This window comes from Panthera tigris, chromosome D2 (genome assembly GCF_018350195.1).
Source record: "Panthera tigris isolate Pti1 chromosome D2, P.tigris_Pti1_mat1.1, whole genome shotgun sequence".
NCBI classification, from domain to species: Eukaryota; Metazoa; Chordata; class Mammalia; order Carnivora; family Felidae; genus Panthera; species Panthera tigris.
In genome coordinates this window covers 43,503,611-43,529,863 of record NC_056670.1, presented here as the reverse complement: position 1 = coordinate 43,529,863, position 26,253 = coordinate 43,503,611, and the positions used below count along the sequence as shown (strand labels likewise).

General features: G+C 46.0%; 1 protein-coding gene across 1 annotated transcript in view; it reads left to right on the top strand.

The window, feature by feature from the left end:
* GRID1 (glutamate ionotropic receptor delta type subunit 1) overlaps nucleotides 1-26,253 on the top strand; it is a 534,516-nt gene that overhangs the window by 262,876 nt on the left and 245,387 nt on the right. The window contains exon 3 of the mRNA XM_042960192.1: nucleotides 14,191-14,244. Coding sequence (XP_042816126.1) covers nucleotides 14,191-14,244 — 54 coding nt within the window. The remainder of the gene's footprint in view (nucleotides 1-14,190; nucleotides 14,245-26,253) is intronic.

The following is a 26,253-nucleotide window of genomic DNA, read 5'->3' as shown; positions in this document are numbered from 1 at the left end:
GGCACCAGTCATATTGGATTAAGCCCACCCTAATGGCCTCATTTTACCTTAATCACTACTTTAAATACCTTATCTCCAAATACAGTTATGTTCTGAAGGACTGAGGATTGGGACTTGAACATATGAATGTTCTGGAGGGTCCACAACGTAGCCCTTAAAGTTCTAAGGATGTTTCTGTTAGTGTCCTTTGCGTTTCTTCAGGGTGCAGTATATCCCACACTTTCTGAGCATAGGTTTTTTTTTTCTTTTACAATAGGAGAACTCTTGGAAACTCCTAAGCCTCTTCTCTTCCATAGGACACAATCTGGGGCTCCCATTTAACAGAGTAAAAGCCAGGCTCCACTGCATAGGCCCTGCTGTGTGGGACCTGGCAGTATTTCAGGTCAGAGCTCATGCCTCATGCCACTGATCCTCCCTCCTTTGATTTTCAGTCACAGAATAACCACTTGTGGGGATGCTTCATGTGCAGATTTAACTCTAGACAATAGGTACTTAGGCCAGACAATTCTCAATTGACCTCATCAATAGACAATGGACACAGTAGAGCTGGACACAGTAAAAGAAAGTGGTAGAAAGAATGCATGCATAGTGTCCAGGGCTTCTCCACATGGCCCATCTGACCTCTCTGGAATGCAGATCTCCCATCTTCACTTGTAGGGTAGGAAGAGGTTCCAAAGCTATCTGGTCCAATTGACTGGACAGAACAGCAATCTGACAGGACAGGATTGGGAGCATGGCTTTCGAGGGCTGGACAAGGGTCGAGGATGATAGTTTAGTCGATACACTCAGGGAAGAAAATGAAGCTCTAATTGAGGGTGAGAAAGAAACGTTGATTAATAAAGGTGAGGGGAATGGATCCAGGATTCTTTACACAAATTATATTTTCTGTACTACACTTTATCCATGAGCTAAGAAGTCTTCATGGCTAATTTTGATTATAATTGATTTTTGGCTCCCCTACTAACTTCAGAATCAAATTTTTATTCACAAGATGTGACTCAGCCACCATTCCCTAACCTAATGGCCCCTCTCACCTTCAGGCTTACACATGCTGTCAATTTAGACTGGGATAGCCATCTGCCCCACTACTGCCTAGCCCCAGCATGGGGACTTCTACTCTCCAGGAGGAAGTTGGTATCTCGATCCTCATTAACTGAACATTCCCCAATCACTGCAATCTCTCCTTTTATCTAGTAGAATTTTCTCTCTGGATGGGTCGTCTCTCGAAATGGGTTGGATTCACTCAAAGATAAGGCCCAAGACTCCCTTACTTCCTTTTCCAGATTGATTATAGCACCTGGCCCCTCCTAGGAGCCCAGGTACCTGGTTGTTAAATGGGTGGGTGGACCCTGCTGTTGTCTCTCTCATACCTGCTCATGGATTTTCTCAAGGTTGACACCTGCTTCTTTGACTTTTTAATCCCATGATTCCCCAAAGTGGATGAATCCAAAAAGCCTCTTTTTCACCTCTGGGCCTCCCTGAAGCCTTGCTCTTTCTCTAGATAAGGCAGATTCCTTAGGAAGCTTATAGGGACTGGGTCCCTTTCTAGCCTGAGGCCTCTTGGCTTGTGCCAGTTGTCCTCCCCCTCTCCACCCCCCCAAGCCCTGAACTGCCAGACCAGCACAGGTTGGCACTTGGCCCTTCCCTTGGGCTATAGCCAACCTGGTACTAGGAAGTACAGAGTCAAGAAACATCAAGTCTACACTGAATGACTGGAGGGGAGGGGCTGAGACCTCATGCATCTCCCCATCCTTGGTGTCTGGTGGGACACACAGCTACTCCAGATGTGCTCACAGGCTATCTCGTGCTATCATTATTTGAGCTGTGCTCCTGAGTTCTCCAGTCTGGGCAGAGATGATGCTCTTCCTGTCTGTGAACCCAAAGAGCTAGCTATTTGGACATTTATTATTTTGTAAGCTTCACCTTCTTCTTCTTTCAAAGGGGATCATAAATGGTCACCTTTCAGGATTTGTTGCAAGAAATAGTGCCGATATAGATAGAAAACTTACATTTTGGAATAAGCACCTTGGAGGCCATGTGGAACATTTGGTCGTGAAAACAAGAAAGACCAGTGTGAATCTGACATAGGAATTTGGTAGGGATGCAATAATGCCTACCCCTGGCATTTTGTGCCTGTTGTTTCATTGATCTTTTTACTTGTGCCCCATTTCCCCCCTATAAGGTGTATGAAATGGAATTATTTGTGTGTGTGTGTGTGTGTGTGTGTGTGTTTGTATATGTGTGTGCGCACATGGATGGGAGTATTTGGAGAGTTCAAGGTTTAGAGTTGCCCTGGGGGTCAGATAGGATTGCCTCCTGCTCTTATGCTTGTCACCGAGATCATCAAATTAGATGAAACCAGTGTAGTGCTTCAGATCTGCAGCTCTAAGGCAAGTGTAGGACATGGTTATGGTAAGTTTTCTCACTGCTTTTTCTACTCGAGATACTGAGCCTGGAAGCCCTGTGCCCAGAGTTTTATCTCCAAGCAATGCCTCATTCATGGGTAGGGCCTTTCTAAGTGCTTTGTGCTATCCAAGGGGGTTGAGGGTGGGGTAGGTGGGCCACACCCCCCTGAGGACAAAGCTTATGTGTATTTGGCTTCTGTGTCTACCCCTTCTAGCAGCTGAATGTAGAGTTACATGGCTTTTTAATTTTTTTAATGTTTATTTATTTTTCAGGAGCAAGAGAGAGACAGTGTGTGAGTGGAGGAGGGGCAGAGAGAGGGGGAGACACAGAATCCAAAGCCAGCTCCAGACTCTGAGCTGTCAGCACAGAGCCTGATGTGGGGCTCCAACTCACTAACCATGAGATCATGACCTGAGCTGAAGTCGGATGCTCAACCGACTGAGCCACCCAGATACCCCAAGAGTTAACGTGTCTTTATTGTTGGGCCCAGAGGATTTGGGGCTAAAATTAGGTTCCTGGCCATGTCCAGGTCTGGGACCCAACTGCACAGAGGCTTTGTACTTGGAGAGAAACTGTCTCAAAGGTTGTAGAATAGTTTATATTGTGGATTCTAAAGGAAATAGATCCTCCCCTTTCTCTTTTCAGTGAATTTGCAATATCCTCTCTTCCTTACTCCCCAGGACCTCACAGCCCCGCCCATGGCCTCTTAGAAGCATTTTCACTAGGGCCAGAATGCCTGGGTAAGCTTTATGCCCCCTCTCCAATGCAGGGCACCTCCCTGGCTTTCCCATGTCACAAATCAGGGACTTGTTTCCTGACAATTCCTGAGCCAGAGAACTCCTCCCCGGCACTCTGAGGAAGAAGCAGCTCTTGTCTCCAGAACTGAAAAGAAGATATTTTTCTTTCTATTCCATTCTCCAAAAAGTCAGGCTCATAAAAAAGAATACAAATTACACCCAGCAGCTCTTATCAGCTTGGTAAAGAATTGCTACTTTCAACTTTATTGCCTTAAAAAGAATTCAAACGCTTCCATCTTTTAAAAACAATTTAGGTTGAGAAAAGGAATTAGATCCGTGTGCAGAAGCCGCTTGCCTGGCAGGATTTGAAGGGGTCACGGTATTAACCTTGAACGCTGATGCTTTAATTGAGCAGCCCCGGCAGTGTAGATATTCTCCCAGTGGATGTCTGCTGTGGGTCTGGTCTCTGGGGCTGACAGCCACACAGGGGGGCAGGTCTGTGGGGCCTTATGTGACCCAGTGGCCCTAGGAGGGAGTTTTCTGCCCCAGATGGTCCCCACCCCTTCCTTTCCTTTCATAGCCCCTCATGCTGCGAGTCCCTAGAGCCAGTCTTTGGATGCAGGCAGCACCTTCTCAAGCTCCAGCATGAACGTGTAAATACTCCTGGGAGGGAGAAGAAAACATTTTTAATCAGGTTTGGACCTTGCTTTGCTTATATCTGAAAATCACTTAAGCTAGAGCTGAACAGCAGGGCATATGAGAAATGGCTCAGCGCAGCCACCTGCCACCCAAGAGCTGTGTCCCCTGGCCTCTGGGGGACCGCGCCCACAATCACGAGATTGTTCACAGCCCGCTGCAGAGGCTGGCGGCCGTTCTCGCCAAACCGGAGTGTAAATAAGCTCAGAAGTGATTTGTTCTCTTGTACCTCTCCGTCCTCAAAAGGAATTGTGCGGTCGTGGCCATGCGGCCAATGGTGGGAATGCCCTTCTTCTCCGTGAGACAAGATCCGATAGAAAAGCCGGCTCCCGTTGCCCTCCCAGCAGGACAAAGCCTGGGTGTCTGTGAGAGTCGAACACGGGAGGGTCTTATTTGGCGTCTGTGCCCTCCAGATGGTGGGGAAATTATGGACCATTTATTAAAATCCGAGTATCCATCAGTTGCTACTTATCGGCAGCGCCTGGCTTTACTTTCTCCAAGTTGCTCTTATTAAGCAGGTCGTGCCTGTGAGCAGACTCCATTTCATTTTTCTGCTGATATTAACGTTTCCTCATAAATTGTCCACATGTAGCATATTCTCACTTTTTATTACAGTAAATTGCACTTCTAGCACAGCCCTGGAACCTGTCTCTATTTCATCTGAAGGATCCACAAATGATCTGTAATGAATCTTCATCCCCGGAGGCTGTGAGCTGGCACTTCTGCCCTCCACACAGAGTGGGAAGGCGGTTTGAAAGAGCTGTTTATCTCAAACTTGGTAAACAGTGAAGACGAAGGCCAGGGAGGTCTAATGATCGACGAGAAATTGTCCAGATCTATCAGATTTTTACATGTGTTTAGTCAATTATGCTTGCTTGCTTGCTTTTTTTTTTCAATAGCAACATAATAGTTTTTCTGAGATCAAAGCCAGTGTAAAAAACAAACAACAACAACAACAACGATACAAAAAAACCCAAAAAACCTAACAATGAGTATCCTTTCTTCAGTGTTACAGTGCTTTTAAAATGCCAGCTGATTGACCAAACTACATTACAGGGCTGTCTTTTTTTTTTTTTTTTTTTTTTTTTGAGTTTAAGGCTTTCTTATTTATTTATTTATTTATTTATTTATTTATTTTTTAAATTTATGAAATTTATTGTCAAATTGGTTTCCATACAACACCCAGTGCTCATCCCAAAAGGTGCCCTCCTCAATACCCATCACCCACCCTCCCCTCCCTCAAATGCCATTTGATTGACCAGACTACTCCAGAACTTACTATGTTGTTAAGCAGGATATAAGGGAGCTTACATCAGGAGTTCCAGCACTTAGCCCAAATGAAGAAACAGTTATATCCCCATACAGAACTCTAAAATGTGATCATGTTTCCAAAGGTCACCATGTCTTGCATTTATCCACCTTTCAAGTTCACTTTGTTTCATTTCACCTTCTCTCAGATGTGTAGGAAAAGGGTGCTATTTTCAAATAGGCGGTACTTTTTTGACAGAACAGTGTTAACCAAAACTCAAGTGCATATCCAAATGGTGCAAAATGAGGACACAGGTCCTGGATGCATGGGTTTCTGTTAACATAGTACCATGCAAAGGAAAAAATACCTGTATGTCAGTACCCCTTCTGAGTACTGGGGGCTTCCTATTGATGTCCCTGGCCTTTGTCGTACTCAGCACCAGGGAAGTATTGCGGGAGTGTGAATCCACTTATTCATTGATTCCATGGACATCTTTCAAAGTTCATTGTCTGTCAGGTGCCATATTGGGAAGGGCCTGCATGGTATCTAGACCAGGCCTTAGCCCTTAGTGAGGGACTGGAGGCTCCTCCCCATGTACGACCAGAGGACCACATGACCCAGGTTTGGAGGATCACGGCATTGACGGTGGCAGGAAACTGTAGAATCCGGGACCCAACTTTGCAGAAGTCTCTGTGGCTTCCCAGATTTCCTATCCGGGCCTCATCACTATCTGCATTGCCTTCCATCTCGACTCTTGCTTCTGTATGAAACATCCCCAAGAAGTGGCCAGAGTGAGTTTGTCCTCAAGTTGGCATGACACACTAGAAGGGCTGGTTGTGTGCCTCTGTGATGCTGACTTGCAGGGAGGCTTTGGGCAAGTTTCCCCATCTCTCTGTTCAGATCAGAAGCCACTTTCAGTGGACAGTTGTGAGGACTCATTGAAGTATTGTGTGCAGAAGGCTTAATTCAGGGTCTGGGTAGAGGGGGGTGTTCACAAAGTGCCAACAATTGCACCCAGTCTGCAGCCAGCACCTTCCCCAGACTCCCAATAGCAGGCTCAGATTTCCCTCAGCAAATGCCCTCTTAGTGTCCCCCAGAGTCGGGTTGGAAAGCCACACAGGCTTAATTCTGTCACACTTTCCCCAGATGGCCTTGTGTAGCCTGGTGCAATTGCCTTGTCTTCACCATCCTCCAGCAACCAACCTTCCCAACAACTCACACAGGCTAAACTGCCTGTCTGTGTGCTCAGGTGGCTGTGTTTCCTGCTTCCACCAAGGGTGAGGGCCCTCGGCTTCAAGAAAGCTCTAGCAGAGTGATGGGTGAGGTGGGAACAGGTAACTCCTGCTTGGTCAGGAGGAGCTGTTTCCTGGGAAGAGACTGGGAGAAGAAACTAGAAAAGAAACCCACATATGGTCCAGGATTCCCCAGTAGGACCTAGGAGTAAGGATGGAGCCAGCAGTAAGAGCCATCGACTTGGGGAGAACATTAAGGCAGTTTTCCAGTAAGAGCAAGGCCCCAGGAAGTTCTGGAAACAAGGCTAGGGTAAACAGGAGAAGTAGCTGGGCCAGCATCTCGGGCCCTTTTCTTGAGGAGGCAAGTCTCTGGAAAGCCCAGAGTGACCAGAAGTAGTTCAGCAGTGGCTGCCCTTTATGGGTTTGCTCATGGTTCTGGGCATAGCTTCTGAAGTTGGGCCACATGGTGGCTGCTTTGCTGATTTCCTTGTAAAGGGGCTCCTTGAATCATCCGTAGTCTTGTAGCCAGCTACTCCCCTTCTTTGCCGATGGGGGGCATTGCACTCCCTCATGCTCCGGAAGGGTGACATCGCACACAGAGAATTGTTCCTAAATAGCATGTTGTTGCAAAGGCAGCAGTGGGTCTTTAAAGTTAGCGTGTTATCTGTCCTTGGGAAAATGCCAGGCTGTGCGCTCCATGGAGGGAATGTTCTGAAATGTTACAAGCTGGGGTTTTAAAAAGATGCTAATTGTTGACAAGTTTTCATTATCTCAGGCTCCCAGTGTTGGGGGGTGCCTAGAGAAGAGTGGCCAACAATTAACACATACATAAATAATCGGTGGCATTTGCACTTTGTGAAATAAATCCTCAGCTATGCTGCTGGAAGGCTTCCATGTGGAGGTTTCTTTCCACTCCATTTACTATTCCTTTAGGCCAAGATAAAGTGAAACAGGCTCATACTTAAGAAATGCAAGTAGAATAATGGTCTCAGGCTTATGAGAACAAGTTAACCTGGAGAAGGAAGGCACTGCCGCTCCTAACGGTGTTTTCTCGGTTATGAGAAAAAAGATCATTTTGTCCCCATTGTCAGGGGCTGGGCACAGGCCCAAAGGCTCACATTCTTGCTCTGATAGCTATGTGGGCCTGTTGAGGAGCAGCGTGACTGATGGAAAAGAACTCAGGATTTGGAGACTGAGAGACCCGAGTTCAAATCCAGTCTCTGCCAGGTACTAGCGGAGGGACCTGTGTGAGCTACGAGGCCAGATCTAGGTCCCGGCTCCCCGCCACACAGACGGGGATGAGAACGCTGCCTGGCTCATTAGGGCGTGTGAGTAAAGGAAAGTGTGTGTGTTGTGAAGTGGGGGAGATGTAGTATCGAAGAGTCTGGTGGGGTCCTTGGTTGGAGGAAATGGCCCTGACTTGGTCCTGTGCGAAAGGCTGCAGGCAGAGGCAGGGGACTGGACTGGAGGTGCTTCCTCCGGCCCCTCAGAACTGCTGTCTTCTCAGCCTCCTTAGAGGGATTTGGATATTAGAACTGATCTCCACCTGTATGTGGCCAAGACGGGCCACCCTGCATATACGATTCCCGTTAGCACTAGGGACTGCTTCCTGTCCAGAGCTTTGGGGAGCTGGGAGCGGGGGCTTTGGTCTGTATCTACTTCTCTAGGGAAACTGTGGAACCAGAGTGGCTGAATAGCCAGGACAGGATTCAAATGTCCCCTGGCCTCCAGGGGGCCTGCAGGATGGCCTGTTGGTGTCCTGCATCACCTATACGAGAGCTCTGGTGATGCGATTGGAGCAAGGTTCAGACAGGGGCTGCTGCTCATGGATGAGGGGACACTTTCTCTTCTCTAGGTGTGGGAGGGACAGATGCCTTCCACTTCCCTAAGAGGCGTATAGCTATGACAGTGTGCTTTTCTCTCAAGAAGGTGGTGTGTGGGTGTCAGGACAAGTGTAGACACCTGGCTCTGTCTCTATAGGTGATGCCCCTCACCGCTGGCTACCTGTGTCCACCATTCCAGCCCTTTCTATGAGCTACATGCCATGGTAAGCTCCTTGGGTCTTCTATTTAAAAGGGGCTCAGGGCACCTGGATGGCTCAGTTGGTCTAGCGTCTGACTCTTGATTTCGTCTCAGGTCATGACCTTGTGGTTGTAGGATCAAACCTTGCACTGGGCTCCATGCTGATAGCATGAAGCCTGCTTGGGATTCTGTCTCTCTCTCTCTCTCTCTCTCTCTCAAAATAAATGAATAAACATTTTAAAAAAATAAAAATGGCTCAAACAGGAGTCAGCATGAGCCTTGGAAGGTTCCACCTCCTCAGCTCTTCTTCTAAAGTTCTGTGTTGGCCAATCTACTGATGGACCACAAGAGCTGGGAAGTCGGCCACTGATGGTTTGGCCAGGCCTTGTGGGACTCACAGCAGCAACTTAACCAGGGCTGCTGGTGCTGTGTCAAGGCATCATGACACTGCAGGGACTCCTTGGGGTCACTGTGACCTCGTTCCTGCCTCCCACAGGGTCTAGGTGGAGCTCCTACTGTTGTGCAGGACTCTATTGCCTACCATTGTGTTATTTTGAGGGTTGCCCCACAGTCCTGGTGCCCAGCTCCTGCAGAGAAGCCCAGCTGTAGGAACGTAGCCTCCCTACTTGCTGGAGACGAGTGACCAGAACCCACCCAGAGCAAATAGCCCACTCCACTCCCTTCCCCACCCACAGAATGAAGGGCTGCCCTTTGTTTGTCTAGTCAGCTCAACACTTCTCTGCCCGTGCCGATGGTGTTTCATAGCAATGGACTCACAGCATTGCTGAGGTGAAGGGAGGCCCCACGTTGTGCTGCCTTAAAGGGTCTGTGGATTCCTGGAGGAGAGGGCACTTATCACACTCGCCACATTGTGTTTATTGTCGGTTATCTTGGTACTGTTGGCTCCATGATGGCACGGACGAGGCTCCTGGCTCATACCCGTATTGAGGAGAGTTAGGACAATAGCTGGTGTGTGGCAGGCACAGTGTGTTGAGTGAAGGAGGGAATAGATGAGAGACTATACATGTCTACACATTCAAGAAACCATTGAACAAAGACCAGGCTGGGGTCTTGAGTGGAAGGAATGAGGACACCTTCATGTTCACTCATTATCTGTAGTGAGCAACTCTCTGGGCTGGAAGCTTCACATAATTTCATTGAATTCCCATGATAACCCCAGGGTGGGAGGTGTGTGTCTTAGGTTGGGTTCCCAGAAGCAGACTCTGGAGTGAGGATTTGTGTGACAATGATTTATTAAGAAGTGTTCCCAGGGGAATTAAAAAAAAAAAAAAAAAGAAAGAAAGAAAGACAGCAGGGGAGTGGGAATGTGGCAGGGAAATGAAGGAAGCCAGAGCTGGTGTGCTAGCAATGAGGCAGTTTGGGCTCAGTCCATGGAGAAATTCTGTAACCAGCAGAGCTCACACTTGAAGCAGTCCCCATCTGGGAACAGGGCATCTGGGACTTGTATATGTGACACTCTCTGTCCTTGCTGAGGGGTGTAAATTCCCAGGCACAGTGAGTGCTGGTGCGGGGTTCCGGCAGCCTGAGCCACGGGTGTCTGCCGTTGGGCGTGAATGCACACAGGGAGCCAGTGTGCTCAAAAACCCTAATGGGATTCAGGGGGAATGTGGGCAGAGCATCGATAGCACTGTTGGCATTCGAACGCCTTAAAGGCGTGGAGCTGCCACTCAGGGAGGTGGAGTAGCTCAGACAGCAGCCCGCAACCAAGCAGTGCCAGAACTGGGATTCGAACATGCTCTGCCTGCCTGCTTCCCCCTTACCCTGCTGGCCCTGCCACGGAAGGGAGGACTCAGCTGCACCTGCTGCAGACATGGCTGAGGAGGAAGAGGAAAGGATAGCGCTTAGACGGGGAATTAGTGGTGCTGCGAGGGGCACTGCCCACTGGGCTGTGAGCATTTAGGGCTCTTCCCACAGAGCTGGCAGCTCACCAGTAACTAGGGGGTAGGGGGGGAGGTGTTCTTTCCAAATCTGCAATAGCTTCTCCTTCTTACAGTCTAGCTCAGCTTCTGGGTGAGTTGCATCCTCTGGAAAAGGCTACAGCCAAATGCTATTTATCTCTGTGTGGGGAAAAGAGGCTTAACAAATTAGCTGAGCTTAATTGATGAGGAAAGTAGGACAGAAAAGTTGGCCAGTTGTCCTGTGGGGTTTTCTGATCAATTCTCTCCATCAGTATATTTCATGTATGAGTCTGAGACCAGGTAGAAAAACTCCTGAGGGTAGCCAGGGTCCCACCTGTTCCCTGGGATGTCCCAGCAGCTGTGGCAGGTCCTCTGCACTGCTGGCTCTGTGGGTACACAGAGGACCGTTCTCCTGCACAGGTGCACCTGTACCTTCAGATTCACAGAACCAAACATTCTGGAGCAGTGTTCCCAGCTGCAGAGGCCAAGAGTCAGGGTCAGAGCTCTGAAATAACACAGGATTCAGGCATATCACCATTCCCAGTGAATTAGGATCCCAAGGAATTGGGCCCCAAAGTCTACATTTGTTAAAAATACATCTTTTTAAAAATTTTTAAAGGTTTTTATTTGAGAGAGAGAGAGAGAGAGACCGAGCAAGCGGGGGAGGGGGAGAGAGCAAGGGAGACAGATTACCAAGTAGGCTCCATGCTGTCAGCTCAGAGCCCCATGCTGGGCTCGAACTCATGAACTGTGAGATCATGACCTGAGCCAAAATCAAGAGTCAGATGCTTAACCAACTGAGCCACCCAGGTACCCCTCAAGGTCTTCACTTTTAAAAGCTCCCTAGGAGATTCCTACATGCAGCCAGACTTGAAAATCATTGCTTTGGAATGTCAGTGTGTGATTAAGTCTTGCCTTTTGCCCATGGTCAGCTTCTATGCTGATACTTAAATACCTTTCAGGGACACGCCGTTCACCTTCCACTAAGGCACTTCCCCTGATGAGACCTCACTGCTCCTGAGGCAGCCCCATTCCATCTTGAACTACTTGGAAAATCAGAAAATTCTGTCTTACATAGTGTTGATACCTGCCTCCCAGATTACTGGAGACCTTGGTCCTAAATAAACTCTGAGAGGCTGCAAAGAGCAATTCCAGTCTCTCTTGCCCATGACAGTTCTTCACGTGCCTAAAGACACCTATACTTTCACTGGCCTACTCCGTGACCAAGTCTAATTTGTGGTGTCGTCCATTAAGTGGTATAGCCCAGTAGTCAACTCCCGGCCCCAGCAGTGTTTCTTCTAAGTTTCCTCTCCCCAGTTGCCCTTCTGTTCCTGGAAACCCAGAGCAGGCCTTTGAGTGCAGCCTTGTTAATCTACATCTCTTTAGATTCAGTTCAGTGTTCCAGTGTTCTGGAACCTATAAGTTCCCTGATAGTTACCTCCTCTGAGGATCTGAGGCTCCTCAGAGGGCAACTGGCCCTTAAGTCCTCATAGCTTCTAGGGAGAAGGCCTGGTTTGTGGAGTTTGTAGAATGGGGAGAAAGTATCTTTGGGACATGGCCCCACAGGAGTTTGGCATCTCTGGAGATCCTTTCTTTCAGGGGCAGAACAGAGAAGACTTGGAGCCTCCTTCCTGAGGTGGGGGATGGAGCAGCCTAGGAGGGGAGAGTTTTGTGGGGGCATGGCTCATAAGGAGGAGGACTTGTGTGGCTCCAGAAGACTTCCAGGTTCCAAGAATGTGATGGATCAAGGAATAAGGGTGGAACCTACAAAAGGTGGGGGATGGCCACTTCCCTTCTCTGCTTTGTGAAAAAGGCTTGGGATTTGTATGGACGCCATTTTGTATTTGCGGCTTCTTGAGATTGAGGACTGAAGATATTGGCAGACAAGAGGAAGCAAGCGTTATATATGTCTTACAGATGAACAAACTGAGACCAGAGGGGTTAAATGACAGCTGGTGGAGGCAGTCCTTTCCAGCCCAGTCCAGACTCCCATCCTAATTTGTCTTCACAGGGGCTGGCACCCTCTCACTTCTAGGCTGGAGAAGGGGAGTTTGTGTCTTTAACCCCCAGATGGCCCAGAAAGACCCCTGTGCCCACCATTGGTGTCCTGTGGGAGCTTTCTGTAAAGGACTGGGATGCTAGAGCTGGGACACTCACACAGACTCTATTTCCACATGCTTGTTGTGCTGGCCAACAAACGTGTCCATTCTTTGTGTGGATGAAGTTTTAACAGAAGCCCGTGCACAGACAGTGCAATGATGTACCTCCCACATATAGCTGGGTTGCTGGTGCAGGCAGGCTCTTTAGCCCTCTATGCCTCATGGTTAAGGAGAAAGAGTCAGAGCTCTGTGTACTGATGAGGAAAGATATTCTTGATATATTGATAAGTAAAAAAATGATAGTTGTAACCTGATGCATATTTCGTGATCTCATTTAAATAAAAACATCTGTCTGATATTGGTACATAGATATGTACTTGCAGATGTGACCACAACCTTCTAGAAGGGGACACCTTAACAATCTCTGGAGGATAAATGCGGAGGGGTAAAAGGGACATTTCACCATTTAGCATATTTTATCTTTTAAAGTTTATTTTTTAAAGTTTGAGAGAGAGAGAGAAAGCGTGCGCATGTGAGGCAGGGGAAGGGCAGACAGAGCAGGAGAGAGAGAATCCTAAGCAAGCTCTGTGCTGCCAGCATGGAGCCTAACATGGAGCTCAAACCCACGAGCCCTGAGATCATGACCTGAGCCGAAATCAAGAGTCGGACACTTATCCGACTGAGCTACCCAGGCACCCCATTTAGCACATTGTTAAAAAGGGGGCAAGGTTATGGGATGATTTTGAACATTTTTACTTCTCTGTGTTTTTTTTCAAATAAAAAAGAGTAATAAAAATTACATCACAAAAATACACACAAAAAAGTAAAAATAAAAGAGGACTACAATCTGATAGTTCTCTCCCACGTTCATAGGTGGCCTGGCACAGTGCCTGGTACTCAGCAAGTACTTGACACATGCTAGCTGTGAGAGCTCTCACAGGACATGCTTGACAATGATCAGTTCCTTCTCTCCTTTCAATCTGATGGCTTTCCAGTTAAAGGAGGATAAAAGCACCCATAAAACATATGAGAAACGAAATAAGGAACCCTTATTTTCACCCTCTTCCACTTCACGTATTCAACAGCAATATTCACTCATATATTGAATACTATGTGCCAGTTAAAGGGTAAGGTTCTGGGATACCACGCAAGATGTGGCCCCTGTCGTCATGGAGACCCCAACTTGGTGAAAGAGATAGATAGTACGAAATAAATAAGCCACTAATATTCAAGCACAGAAATAGCACGTGCTATAAAGAAACAGAACAAAGTGCTAGAAGAGAGAATGATGGGAGTAGGGTCATTGCCCAGAAGCAAGAAAGAGCCAGTTCTATGGGTCCTTTATGGGTTCTTTAGAACTGAAGGCAGCTCAGAACCCCAGCTGTGAGCTGCTGTTCTCCCAGGTGTCATTCATTGCAGCTGGACAAGCTGCCATAAATCCCTCATTCCAGATTTCGGATTTTTAGCCTCTGGCAGTAATGAGAATCATCCCCCTAAGCTCCCCTTCAGAAAAGCATTTGCAGGTACTCTTTTGAGAGGGGAGAGGAAAGCCCTCACCTTTGGTGGCTCTGTGATGCCTGTAGGAACCAGAGCTTCGACCTTGCTGAGGGCTACTGCGTAAGAGCTTGGAAAACAGCAGGAAATCAGATATCTGTGTTCAAATGATGCGTCTTGTAGCTAAGGCAGGGAAAGCTCAGGGGATGGCATGTTTTGTGAAGAAAAAAATCTCCAAGAACAATGTTTATCAAACCCCGTCTCGGCAATCATCTTGCGTGTCTACCAGCTTCTGGCTTGCTTCTATTCATGTTTGTTTTCTTTTTCTTTCTGCAGGCCGTAGAGACCAATCTGGCTTCCAAGGACAGCCACTGGGTCTTTGTGAATGAGGTAAGAGCCCCAGAGTGGGAAGGGGTGCAGCCTGCACTGAGCCCCCAGCCCCTCGAGAAAGCTCAGTGGGAAGCTGTTGGGGCCAATTCTGACTTGGGATGCTGGAGTGAATTCCAGGGCCCCACCGTGCAGCACAGGGTCTCAGAGAGTTGGACCTGACCTGCCAAGATGCTCAGGGGAGCAGGTGAGAACCAGGGAAAGAGTCAAGATTGGAGTACATGAAGTCAGAAGAGAAGTGGTTTCAGGCATTAGATGTGCAGAGTGAGGAGAGACAGCTGGTCAGGGGGTTGGGGGCTGGAGAGATTGGGGCAGGTTAAAAGATGGGATGGAGAGGGAGTGGGGCAGAGGAGTGAGGGGGGATGGAGGAGGCTGCATTTCATGCAGGAGTTTGCAGTTCTGTGTGTTACATGACTGTGAATGTGTGTATGTATGAGTGCCTGCATGTGGGAGTATATGTGGAAACACGTATGTCAGCATATGTGACAGTGTAGATGTATATGTGTGTGAGTGTGTACGTGTGTGCACACGCCCCTGGACCTAGCGGGGGCAGGAATCAGTGTAGCCATTTAAAGCGGGTAGATGAGAAGTCTCTCCCATGACAGGCCATCCCACTGCTTTGGGTGCTGGGAAGAAGGGGAACACCAAGTTTTCACTGTGGCCCGGTCCTCTCTTCACCTGTTTTACCTGCCTGGCTCTGACCTCCTCCACACTGCAGACATTCCAAGTGAGTGGTCTTTAACCACATGCCCATTCAGGAAACACCACTAGGGCAGCCTGTGTGACCCCAGCATGCTGTTAACAGAGCTGATTCCGGAAGACGGTTCCTGGTGCATGCTTTCATCAGGGCTTTGGCCTTCAGCTTCTCCTAAATTAACTGATCAATTTCTAATGGCCTCATTCTAGAAGATGCAAGGTTTATTATAGAGGTAATTTATTCTTTTATGATGTGTGTTTCTTCATTAGCTCAGTGCTCTATGGCTGGAAGAGTTTTGGGTGGCTTATTTTAATAATTTTGCAGGTAGTATCAGATAGTAACTTTTGCAAGGCCCACTTTTCATGGCTTTCCTCCATAAATTCACATCTTATTAGCTCTACCCGGGCCTGTTGGACAATGCAAGTTAACTGTCCATTTACCTCGGGTTGTGGCTGGTTGTGCTGCTAATTAGAAGGGACATGTTGGCCACCTCCCCGTTCTTCAGAGCCTGCTGGAGTCCTCCTTGGTCCTGGGAAGTTTTGATCCTCTGGGCTTTGTCATCTTCTCTATGGGTTCTTCAAAGTCTGTTTTTCTTTGTTCCAGAGAAGGGATGCATTTCATGTGCCTCTTAAGGCAAATGTCTGGTGCTAGCTTGAATATTTTGGTGACTCCTCCAAACTGAATCGTCAGTGTTCCTCTGTTGTCAGTCTTCAAAAAGCACTCTGATTTTGCATCTTTAACCTGTATGCTTTTTTCTCCGCTGCATCCTGACTCACCTCCAGGGTCCTCTGTCCCTCCTGAGCCCCTCTTCATGGCTAGGAGTGACTTCAGAATGGTTAGTGCTGAAGTGCCCGCAAGGGCATTGCTGGGGCAGCTGGACCCCAGGACTTACTTAGGGTCACCAGGAGTAGTCAGGCTGACAGATGTCAGCCACACTAGAACAGCCTCATCCAAGAGGATAGCTGTGCCCCACGACAGTCAGCAGCACATTGTGGGCTGGGGCACACATCATGTGAATATCCCCGGGCTAAGTGTATCCTCCTCCAGAAGTGATCTCCTTTCTTGGCTTCCTTTTCTATAGGAGGCTATTCTTCTTCAGAATGAAAGGGTAACACCTACCATTTCTTATTTATTTATTTTTATTTTTTTATGTTTTTTTTTTTACTTTTATATTTGAGAGAGAGAGAGAGACAGACAGACAGACACAGCATGAGTGCAGGAGGGGCAGAGAGAGAGGAAGACACAGGATCCGAAGCAGGCTCCAGGCTCTGAGCTGTTAGCATAGAGCCTGACGTGGGGCTCGAACTCACAAACCTCGAGATCATGACCTGATCATGAGCTGAAGTTGGATGCTTAACCGACTGAGCTAGCAGGCATCCCTTACTTATTTAATTTTTAAAGTTTATTTATTTATTTTGAAGGAGAGAGAGAGAGAAAGCACACATAGGGGAGGGGCAGAGAGAAGGCTAGAGAGAGGATCCAAAGCAGGCTCTGCACTGTCAGCTTGGAGCCCGATGCAGGGCTCAATCTCATGACCGTGGGATCATGACCTGAGCTAAAATCAAGAGTCCGAAGTTTAACCAACTGAGCCACCCAGGCACTCCAACACCTACCATTTCTTGATCACCTATTATATGCCAGGCACTTGTCAGAGCGTTTTATATTTGGGACCATCCTTAGACCTCATCAACAACCCTATATGACAGTTATTATCATCCCCATTTTACAGTTGGGAAAGGGCAGGCCCAAGAGGTTAAATCACTTGCCCAAGGTCATACAATGATTAAATGGTGCATTTGGGATTCTGTATGAAGACTGACTACAAAGCCATTTCTACCAAATGATGCTATTATGCATACGGCCCTGACAAAGATCCTTAAACTATGGTCAAGGTCTAATTCAGTGAGGCCAGTAGGTAGGACTCAGGTATGCACACTTATGGAGACACTCTTGGCTTTGGTGTCAGCTCATGTACATTCTTGAAGTCTGTGATCTGGAGGTATGTCGTCCTATAAAGCTTTGACCCTTAGGTCCCAGTGTGGCCTTTGGTTAATGAGCAAGCTGTTCTCTCAATTGTATGTAGATTTACCCTTAGGATCCAGCCATATTCAGAACTGCTGTTTCCTGTTACATAATGGCCCCACTGGAAACAAAAGTCCTATTATTCTTATGATAGTTGTATCATTCTAGACTCTATCTAAATACAGAGCCACAGACAATGTTTACCAGTTGCTTTGCTGTTTGTCGTATGTGATGGATAGGATAAAATAAAGTGGGAAGAAGAGAAGCAGGGGAAGGCATTTGGTGCTTCCGACATGGTCTCCAGAATTCAGCAACAGTATCGGGGCCCCATCTTCTCACTTCCTGAGCTGCTCCCTACTTCTTTAGAAGCAAGTTCAGTTTGTTTGACAAACTCAGGTTGGTGCCTCTTCCCCTCATGTCTTTCCCCCAAGGAGGCCTGCACTGTGGTCCCCAGCTCTGCCCCTGCTCCCTCATTCCTCACAGGCTGTGTCTTCTAGTTTCTCCCTCTATATCTGACTTCCTTAATGAATTTTCCTGGATTCAAGAGAAACACTCAAAGGCACGTGATTTTGTTTTGTTTTGTTTTTTCCTTAATCTGGTGGTTTTCTTAATACATATACTCCTTCACTGGTGAATATTGGTGTTGTATACATGAGGTCTATTTCATTTGGAGAAGGGGTAATTGGATGCAGAGAAAGGCTTGTGAGCATGTGAGCCTCACTGATAGTTTTTAGATTTTGCAGGTCTCTGGGTTTGACTGTGGGAACACTGGCAAGCAGATGTACTTTTGGGTCTAAACTATATTTTCATTGATTATTTAAATTATATGTTAGTTTGGAGGAGGGTGGGGGATTCGAAAAAACCTGTGGAAAGCAAATTGAACCAGTTGTCAAGGTGGCCACTAGGTCATGAGTCCCTAGAAGACATGGTCAGAATTTAGCTAATCACTGAATCCTAGTGCCTTATGCAAAGAGTAGGTTCTTTTCTTTTTTAAGTTTATTTAATTATTTTGAGTGAGAGAGAGAGAGAATGATAGCACATGTATATATGCTTGAGGGGAGGTTGGGTGAGGCAGAGAGAGAGAGAGAGAGAGAGAGATTGAGAGAGAGAGAGAGAGAGAGAGAGAGAGAATCCCAAGCAGTCTCCCTGGTGTCAGCACAGAGCCCTACATGGGGCTTGAATTCATGAACTGTGAGATCATGACCTGAGCCGAAATCACAACTAGGACACTTAACCAACTGAGCCACCCCAAAATTCCCCAAATAATAGGTTCCTAATAAGGTTTGGTTGAAGGCAGGTTGATATACTTAGGATAGAGCAAGTTCCTTTGAAGAACATTTCTCAGTAGGCTTTCGAGGAAAGACAAAGGCAACAATTGAACTCGAGGCTTAGGGATGGAGGGGACTAGTCTGGGTCATTCACCAGAAGTTGCCAGTTGAGGACCAGTCACACATGGCTCTGGATGAGCTAGGTAGCTTCCAGAACCTCTTCACCAGCTGGTCTGGAGTGTCTCTTCTACATATGGCTTTCAGCAGATCCCAGGTGAGCCAGTGTGCAGGACAGGTGTCCTCAATGCAAGGTGGAGTCTGAATGCAGAAGAGAATGCCCTTTCTATGAGGATATGTCTTTTGGGAACTTTTTGGAGGAAATTCTTTTATGGAATATATATATATATATAATTTTCAGCATCTTCCGGAACTAAGTGTGATGGGACTTGGAGTGCTCTGTTTGTTGCTGAACAGCTCAGACTGTTAGAGTAGTTCTTCCAGACATGCACCCAAAGCATGTTTTGATGGAAATGGTTTAAGATGTTTAGAAAGCAGTTCAGAAGCTCATATGTAACCCTTGTTCTTAGGTTTCTCAGTGAGTGAGGCTCTGGGCTGTGTAGGTGGAAGAGACAGAATTGGCAGGCACCCCTGCCACATTTCCAGCAGACATCAATGACCACCACATCCCATGCCCATTTCAGAACTTGTGTCTGAGCTCCAGATCCAGAGGTCCAGATGCCTTCTAGACTCAGCTGCTTGGAAGCCTTGTGACCACTTCCAGCTCAATGCATCTCTCCCCAATGCTCCCTCACTCAGCGTTCCATTCCCAGGGGCCCATGTCTCCACCCCTCTGGTTGGCTTCCTACTCAGTGAAGAAAAGCCAACATCATGGGCCCTGCCTCAGAACCTGTCTAGGATGACCCTGACTGCACCTGTACACCTTCATGTACTTCTTGCCCTTCTACTCACTCTCCCATGACTCATCCCTGCAAGCAGAGGAGTGACTTGTTTTCTCTATTTGTTTTCCTTTCCTGGCTCTGTCTTTGCCAGGATCTCCCTTTATACCTGGCATGCTCTTCCTGAATGTCTGATTGCCAAGGTCTTACATTCCAGCAGGGGTCTGCTAAACATCTCCTTTGCCAAAAAGTCTTCCTGGATTTCCCCATTAGAGTTATTCATTGTCTTACTGTCGTACACTCCTTGCCCCAACTATGATGCTCTGTGCCTGATTCCCTGTGCATGCAACTATGATGCATGTGCCTGATTCTCTGAACAACCTGTAAGTGGACCTCCTTTCTGTCAGGCTGCCTAGAGTTCCCAGCACAAGGGAGTCACACACAGAGAATTTGTGTGCATTAAGGCTCCTGCTGCTGGCCGGCCTCCTGCTTCCTCACCTTGACTCTGCTTGTCTAATTGCCTACATGTGGAAGAAGAGCATTTATAACTGTCCCTATCTTTCATGGACTCAGAAAGCTGTCATTCTGCTCTATGAGCTACAGCTGTCAGCACCCCCTGGTCTCGGCATCCCCTTTCCCTGCACTTATGAGTCCCATGGGGCACAAGCTCTTCCTCTGAGGCACACGCATGCTCCCTTCAGCCCCAGTCCAAGCCATTAGCCGATGGCGGAGCAGCCAGGGAGAAGGGCAGGGGAAGTGCTGGCTGGGCTTCCTACAGCAGTCTCCAAATTGCATTTGGGAGCATATGTTCTGCTAATTTGTAGGTGCTTTGTGGAAAAAGGATTCTGTGATCAAAGAGGGTGGCTAAGTTAGAGTTAAAGAGTGAGAAATGGGTGTCTCCTACAGGCATCTTCGGTCTCTGAAGCCGGCTGTGCTTTCCAAGGATGGGGCCGTGCACACTGTCACGTGCATTTGTTCCAATTGCACTCGTGCATTTTCTCTCAGTGTGCTCCCCTCTGCTCTTGAATAGGTTGTTGGCAGGTGGTGGAGTGTCAGGACCCGGAGGCTAGAGTGCACATTCTTCCACATGACTCCTGAGGTTGCTCATGTGCTGACCTCAGAGCCCTCTCTGGTCTTAGTTCCAACCACCTCTTATCTTACAGGGCTGCTCTGAGTGTATCCTAAGAGATCACTACCCCAAGCACAGGGTCATCCTAGGGTCTGGACCTCTTCAGCGAGCCTCTGCCCAGAATGCTGTTGTGTTGTGACCCCTCAGGCCTCAGCCCCCACCTTATTACTTTCACTGGTTTGCCACCAACACATACTCTATGAGGATCCCTGGGTGCAGACGTCGGCTTGCCCCAAAGTCATTTCTGTCAGCAGTCCAGAAAAACGTTAGTCCAGACTTCCAAATCTTCCCCACCCACAAACACATGCTGAGTTAAAATAAATGAAAATGAGATGAGGCTATACATGAATAATGAGGGGGAAAGAAATGCTAATACACTAATTGAAGAAAACAAGAAGAAAGACCATGATATGAACATGGAATCAAATAGCTTTAAGAAATCTCTATTTGGGACACAGAGAAAGGTCGGGAGAAGATTTAATTTTTTTCTTCCTTTCATTTTGAAGATTCCAATTCTGCTTGGATATGAAGTCCCTGTACCATTTACTGTCTACAAATTTAATTTAGGAACACTCAAAACCAATTATGTTTGTTGTAATTGGGTCGCTTGTTTCTCTCCTCAGCCCCACCGAGGAGCCCTTGAGGACAGGGGCCACATCCTATCCACCTCTGAAACCCCAGCGGATCTATCAGACATTACAGATGCAGACACTTTTTTTTTTTTTCATGTTTATTTATTTTTGAGAGAGGGCGAGAGAGCGTGCACAGGGGATGGGCAGAGAGAGCGGGGGCAGAAGATCTGAAGCAGGCTCCATGCTGAGAGTAGAGAGCCCAGTTCAGGGCTTGAACTCATGAACCATGAGATCATGACCTGAGCCCAAGTCGGTCACTTAACCAACTGAGCCACCCAAGCACCCAGCACTGTTGTTTTGAGCATTCCTTTCTTCATCTATTTTTTCACTTAAATTTTACAACTTTATTGAGATTTAATTCATGTACAGTAAATGCATATATTTAAGTGTACAATTTACATTTGACATATGAGTCACCCATGAACTCTTACCACAATGAAGATAGTGAACATGTCCGTGACCCACAAAGTGCCCCTTGGTAATCCCACCTCCAGCCCCACCTTCTCCCACTCCCCAAGCAATTACTGATCTGTTCCTGGCACTTACAGATTATTCCTACTTTCCAGGGTTTTATACAAATGGAATCACACAGTATGTACTCTTTTTCCTATTTTGCTATGGCTATTTCCATCCAGATAATTATTTTGAGATTCACCCATATTGCAATGTATACCAATAGTTCTTTTTTTAATTGAGGAGTATTCAAATGTATGAATTCATCACAATTTGAGTATCTGTTTGTTCACTGATGGACATTTGGGTTGTTCTAGATTTTTTAGTGATTACAAATAAGGCCGTTGTGGATGTTCATGTACAAGCCTTTGTATGGACATATGCTTTCATTTTTCTTGGGTACATATTTACAAGTGGAATTGCTGGGCCATATGGTAGATGTATGTTTAACTTTTTAAGAATCTTTCAAGTGGTATGAGAATTCCAATTGCTTCACATTATGTTAAGTAGCTGGTTTGATCAGGTTTTTGATATTAGCCATTATAGTGGTATGTAATGGTACCTCATTATGATTGTAATTTTAATTTCCCTACTAACTAATGATACTGAGCATATTTTCATGTGTCTATTTGCCATCTATATCTATGTCTCTCTTGGGGGGGGAGCTGAGATCATTGATTTGAGAACTTTTTCTTTAGTGCTATAAACTTTCCCTCAAGTGACTTAATGGCATCCCCCAAAGTTTGCTATGTTGTGTTTTCACTGTTATTCAGTTTAAAATACTTTCTATATTACCCTTTGATTTCTTCTTTGACTCATGGGTTATTTAGAAGTGTGTTATTTAGTTTCCAAATATTTGGGGATTTTTAAAGGATTTTTCTCTTATTGATTTTTAATTCAGTTCCACTGTGGTCAAAGAATATAGTTTCTCATACTTACACCTTTTAAAATTTATTGAGACTTATTTGATAGTCCAGTACACTTTCTGTCTTGATAAATGTTTTATGTGCACTTGAAAAAGATGTGTAATCTATTGTTGTTGTGTGGAATGTTCTATAAATGTCAATTAGGTCAATTTAGTTGATAGGGTTGTTTATGTCTTCTGTATCCTTGATGACTTTTTGTCTATTTGTTCTATCATTTATTGAGAGGGGAGTATCAAAATATTCAACTTTAATTGTGAGTTTGTCTGTTCTCCTTGTAGTTTTATCCGTTGTTGTTTAATGTATTTTTAAGCTTCGTTACAAGAGGCATAAATGTTTAGGATTTTATGTCCTGTTGATTAATTGATCTGTTATCATTACAAAATGACCTTCTTTATCCTTCTGCTCTGAAATGTTCTCCACTCTGAAATATAATTTGATATTACTGCAGCTATTACAGATCTATTTTGACTAGTGTTAGCCTAATATATCTTTTTCCATTCTTTTACTTTTAACCTACTTGTTTCCTTGTGCTTAAAATATAGCATGTTTCTTGAAAGCCACTCATACTTTGATATTGCTATTTTATCTGTTGTAACACTTGGCCTTTTAATTGCAGTGCTTAGATGATTTAAATTTAATGTGAATATTAATATGATTAGTATCTATGGTTTCTTTACCTGGAAGTCAAATGAAAAAAACATTTCTGAGGTGAGGGAGAGAACATTGGTGCCAAGTGCTATTGTTATGAGGATGTGATGACCTGTGGGGTCAATGGTTGGAAAGAGTTGGAGGACCAAGTCTCCATGTACCTCAACTTATATTATTCCATTTTACAGATAAGGAAACAGAGGCTCAGAGAGATGGACTGACTTTTCAATGTCACTTAGGAAGTGGCAGTCAGGATATGAACTTAGGTGTAGGTGACTCCAAATTTAAGAAATAAATACCTATGCCACACTGCCCCTCTCTTACCTTTCCTCCTCATACTCAGTACTAACTAAACACTAAGTACGTGACTGAACCCCAGTAATATTAGAATGTTTTTACCATTTGGAAGTGGTAATACAGTTCTCATTTATGGAAATTTCTTCTTATAAAACCTTTATTAGAGTTCTTCCCTTTATGTTACTTTACATAGTACCACCTTTTTTTGTTTGTTTGTTTTAGATTTCCTGTGGAAATAATGAAAGAGCCCTGCAAAAGCCCATACAATTAAGCTAATACCTGTCACATGAGTAGTATCTGAAGGGAACAAACCATATTTGCTAAAAATGTACTTCCAGTCATTACTCAGAATGTACCTATTATCCTTCCTCAGCCAAAAGGAATCTATGAAATTTAACACTTATGGTTGTAGATACATGAGGAAATTGTCATTGTGTATAACGTTAACATCATTCTCCAGCCCTTTTCAGAGCCCCATGGGAAGAGTACTTAGAGCTGTACAGATGAGTTGGGGGATAGTACTAAGAGAGTAGTGATGTACCCTTGTGTTTTAGATCAATCTTTGGGAACACGCAATGGATACTTCCTTCCTTAAGCCTTATTTTCTTCATCTGCTCAATGGGGTTCATGATACTACCTCCTAGGAAAGTTGTGAAGATTAGGTGAGATAACTCACCAGAAGTGACCCATCACAGGGTCTGGCACACAGCAAGTACTCTTGAAGGAGCGTTCCTCTTATTAACCAATCACTAATGTCCTGCAGGGGAGTTCATCTTTGGAACTTAAGGAAATACCCAGATTTGAGGAATTGATAACAGGTCAGTGCATGTCTTCATGAGGAGTGCCAGGGGACAGAGCCATGGCTTAACTCATCGTCTGGGTGACCTCGGATTGGAACATTTCTAACTGTGCTTGGGGCTTCCTGGGGCCCTAGTTCTCCCTTTCAGACTCCTATACATCCTTTAAAACTCCATCCAGTTACCCTCCCCTCACTTTGCAACACCTATGAATTTCTTCCATAACCTTTCTTTTTTCCAACTCCCCCAGAGAACTCAGGCAGTGATTCTTCATTGGTCCTTAACTTCTTCCTCCATGTCCTGTCTCCCTACCAGGATCTGCAACTCTTGACAATCTATAATTCGTTTGTCATACATGTACTGACCACCCCTGAGGCATTGGGATGCTCATGCACATTTGAGAGATATCCTCCTCACTCTCAGAGAGCTTATGGCATCATGGTTGAGAAACATGTACTCTTGGATCACAAACCTACAGCTAGGCAATGCTTGTAGGGGCCACTCCAGATCCTCTACCTTTTGCAACCAAGTTCAAGCTTCCTGCAGACAGAACGGCTCAGCTAGATTCCTGCCATTGATGTGGAATCAGACTCCATGTTTTAGATGTGAATCAATTGTCCCCAACAAGTACGTTATCCTTTTGCAGAGTTTTGACAGAAGGATGCTTGGGAAAGGGAGTACTGACACTTAGGGAGTTTTAAAAATAGCTTTACTCCCCATGTGCAGCAAATGCATCCAAAAACTAAAGGTTAGCGTCTACCTTTGTGCATTCCCATCCATTGCTCTTCTCACAAATGGGTTCTGATGGATTCCGATGAACTCACTGCTTATGCCAGAAAGATCCTATTATCTGTGCCTTCTAGTCTGTTATTACACCTCCTGTGCCAGGCTGGTTAATCACCGTGTACCACATGGAGAGGCGAGCAGCAAGCACATGCGCGCATGCTCATGCGCCACGCAGCTACCGCCTTTACGCAGCGTGGGGCGGGGGAGGGATAGGAGGCTCCTGGTGGGGTTCCCAAGGAGTGTGCTTTCAAAACTGGAACATAGAAGCAGAGGTGGAGGCAGGAGACAATTCAGAACACCAAAACTTTTTGTGAAGTGTCTTAAATAACGTTCAAGGGCTCATAAAGACAGTAGGCTTTGCTTTGGTTATTTTTTCCACTGTCTCAAACCAGAAGATGTTCTGTGGACTGGGGAAGACTGTCTCTTAAGCTGGTTGAAGAATCCCATATGAATATTGTCCAATTTCAGCAAGAGGAGGGAAGAAACCCTTTACTTGTCATTGATCAGTACTAGGCCGCAGTTTCCTGCAACCCTGAAGACTGGCTTGCTGGCTGCCAAGGTGATGAGGGGCTGAGGAGCCAAGTGCTCCTCCTGGCCAGCTGCAGAGTGGGGCTTCTGGTCAAGAATTGCTAAAGAGCCCACCTTGTGAGGCCAGTGGGGTCTGAATGGCCTCCTTTCTTACCCTCAGATCTCTGCTTATCTGCTGTGGGGTACTGCAGGAACAGTGAGCCAAGTGGTTGCTCCCCGAAGCAGGAAACTTACATTTGAGTACCTACTATGTGCCAGGCCCTGCTTGGATGCTTTGTAGACATTATTTCAAAACAAATTAAATTTATCCGTGAAATCCCATTTAAAGGGATGGCAAGAAATTTGAACCCATTACAACAGGATAGCTTCCTCCTTTTCCTCTTGAAGGTTGTGCAAAGGTCCTTGGATTTTGCACTGTCAAGATCAATCATAGAGAATCTGTCTAGATACTCAGGAAGTTTCAACCCACTTTGGGTCTCAAGCTTGGACATGGTGTTTTTTTTTTTTTGTTTTTTGTTTTTTTTTTCTGAGCCTGAAGGACCCCAGGCATTGGGCTCAGGCTTCCTACATGGCTACCAGCCACTCCTGTCTGATACCCCATCCTGGATTATCACGTATCAGGGAATGGGAAGACCCACAGACCCCTCTACTGTCCCCTTTCTATCTTAACTGGAAGCTTCCCAGCTGAAGCCACTTTGACTATTCCCATTCTCTAAGCCACAGAAACTTCCCAGCCAATATCATTGTCAGTTCACATCTTTGTTGAAAGAAAATATCTTGGGAGAAAGAAGAGCACAAACTTTCTAGAGTCTGTAGTATTGCTTACTTCCATGTATATATGTGGGCACATGCATGGTAGGGAGGGAAGGACATGGGTAGAAGGAAAGCAGGGGGAAATTGCTCTATTCTTTTCTGAATCTTCTACAATAGTAA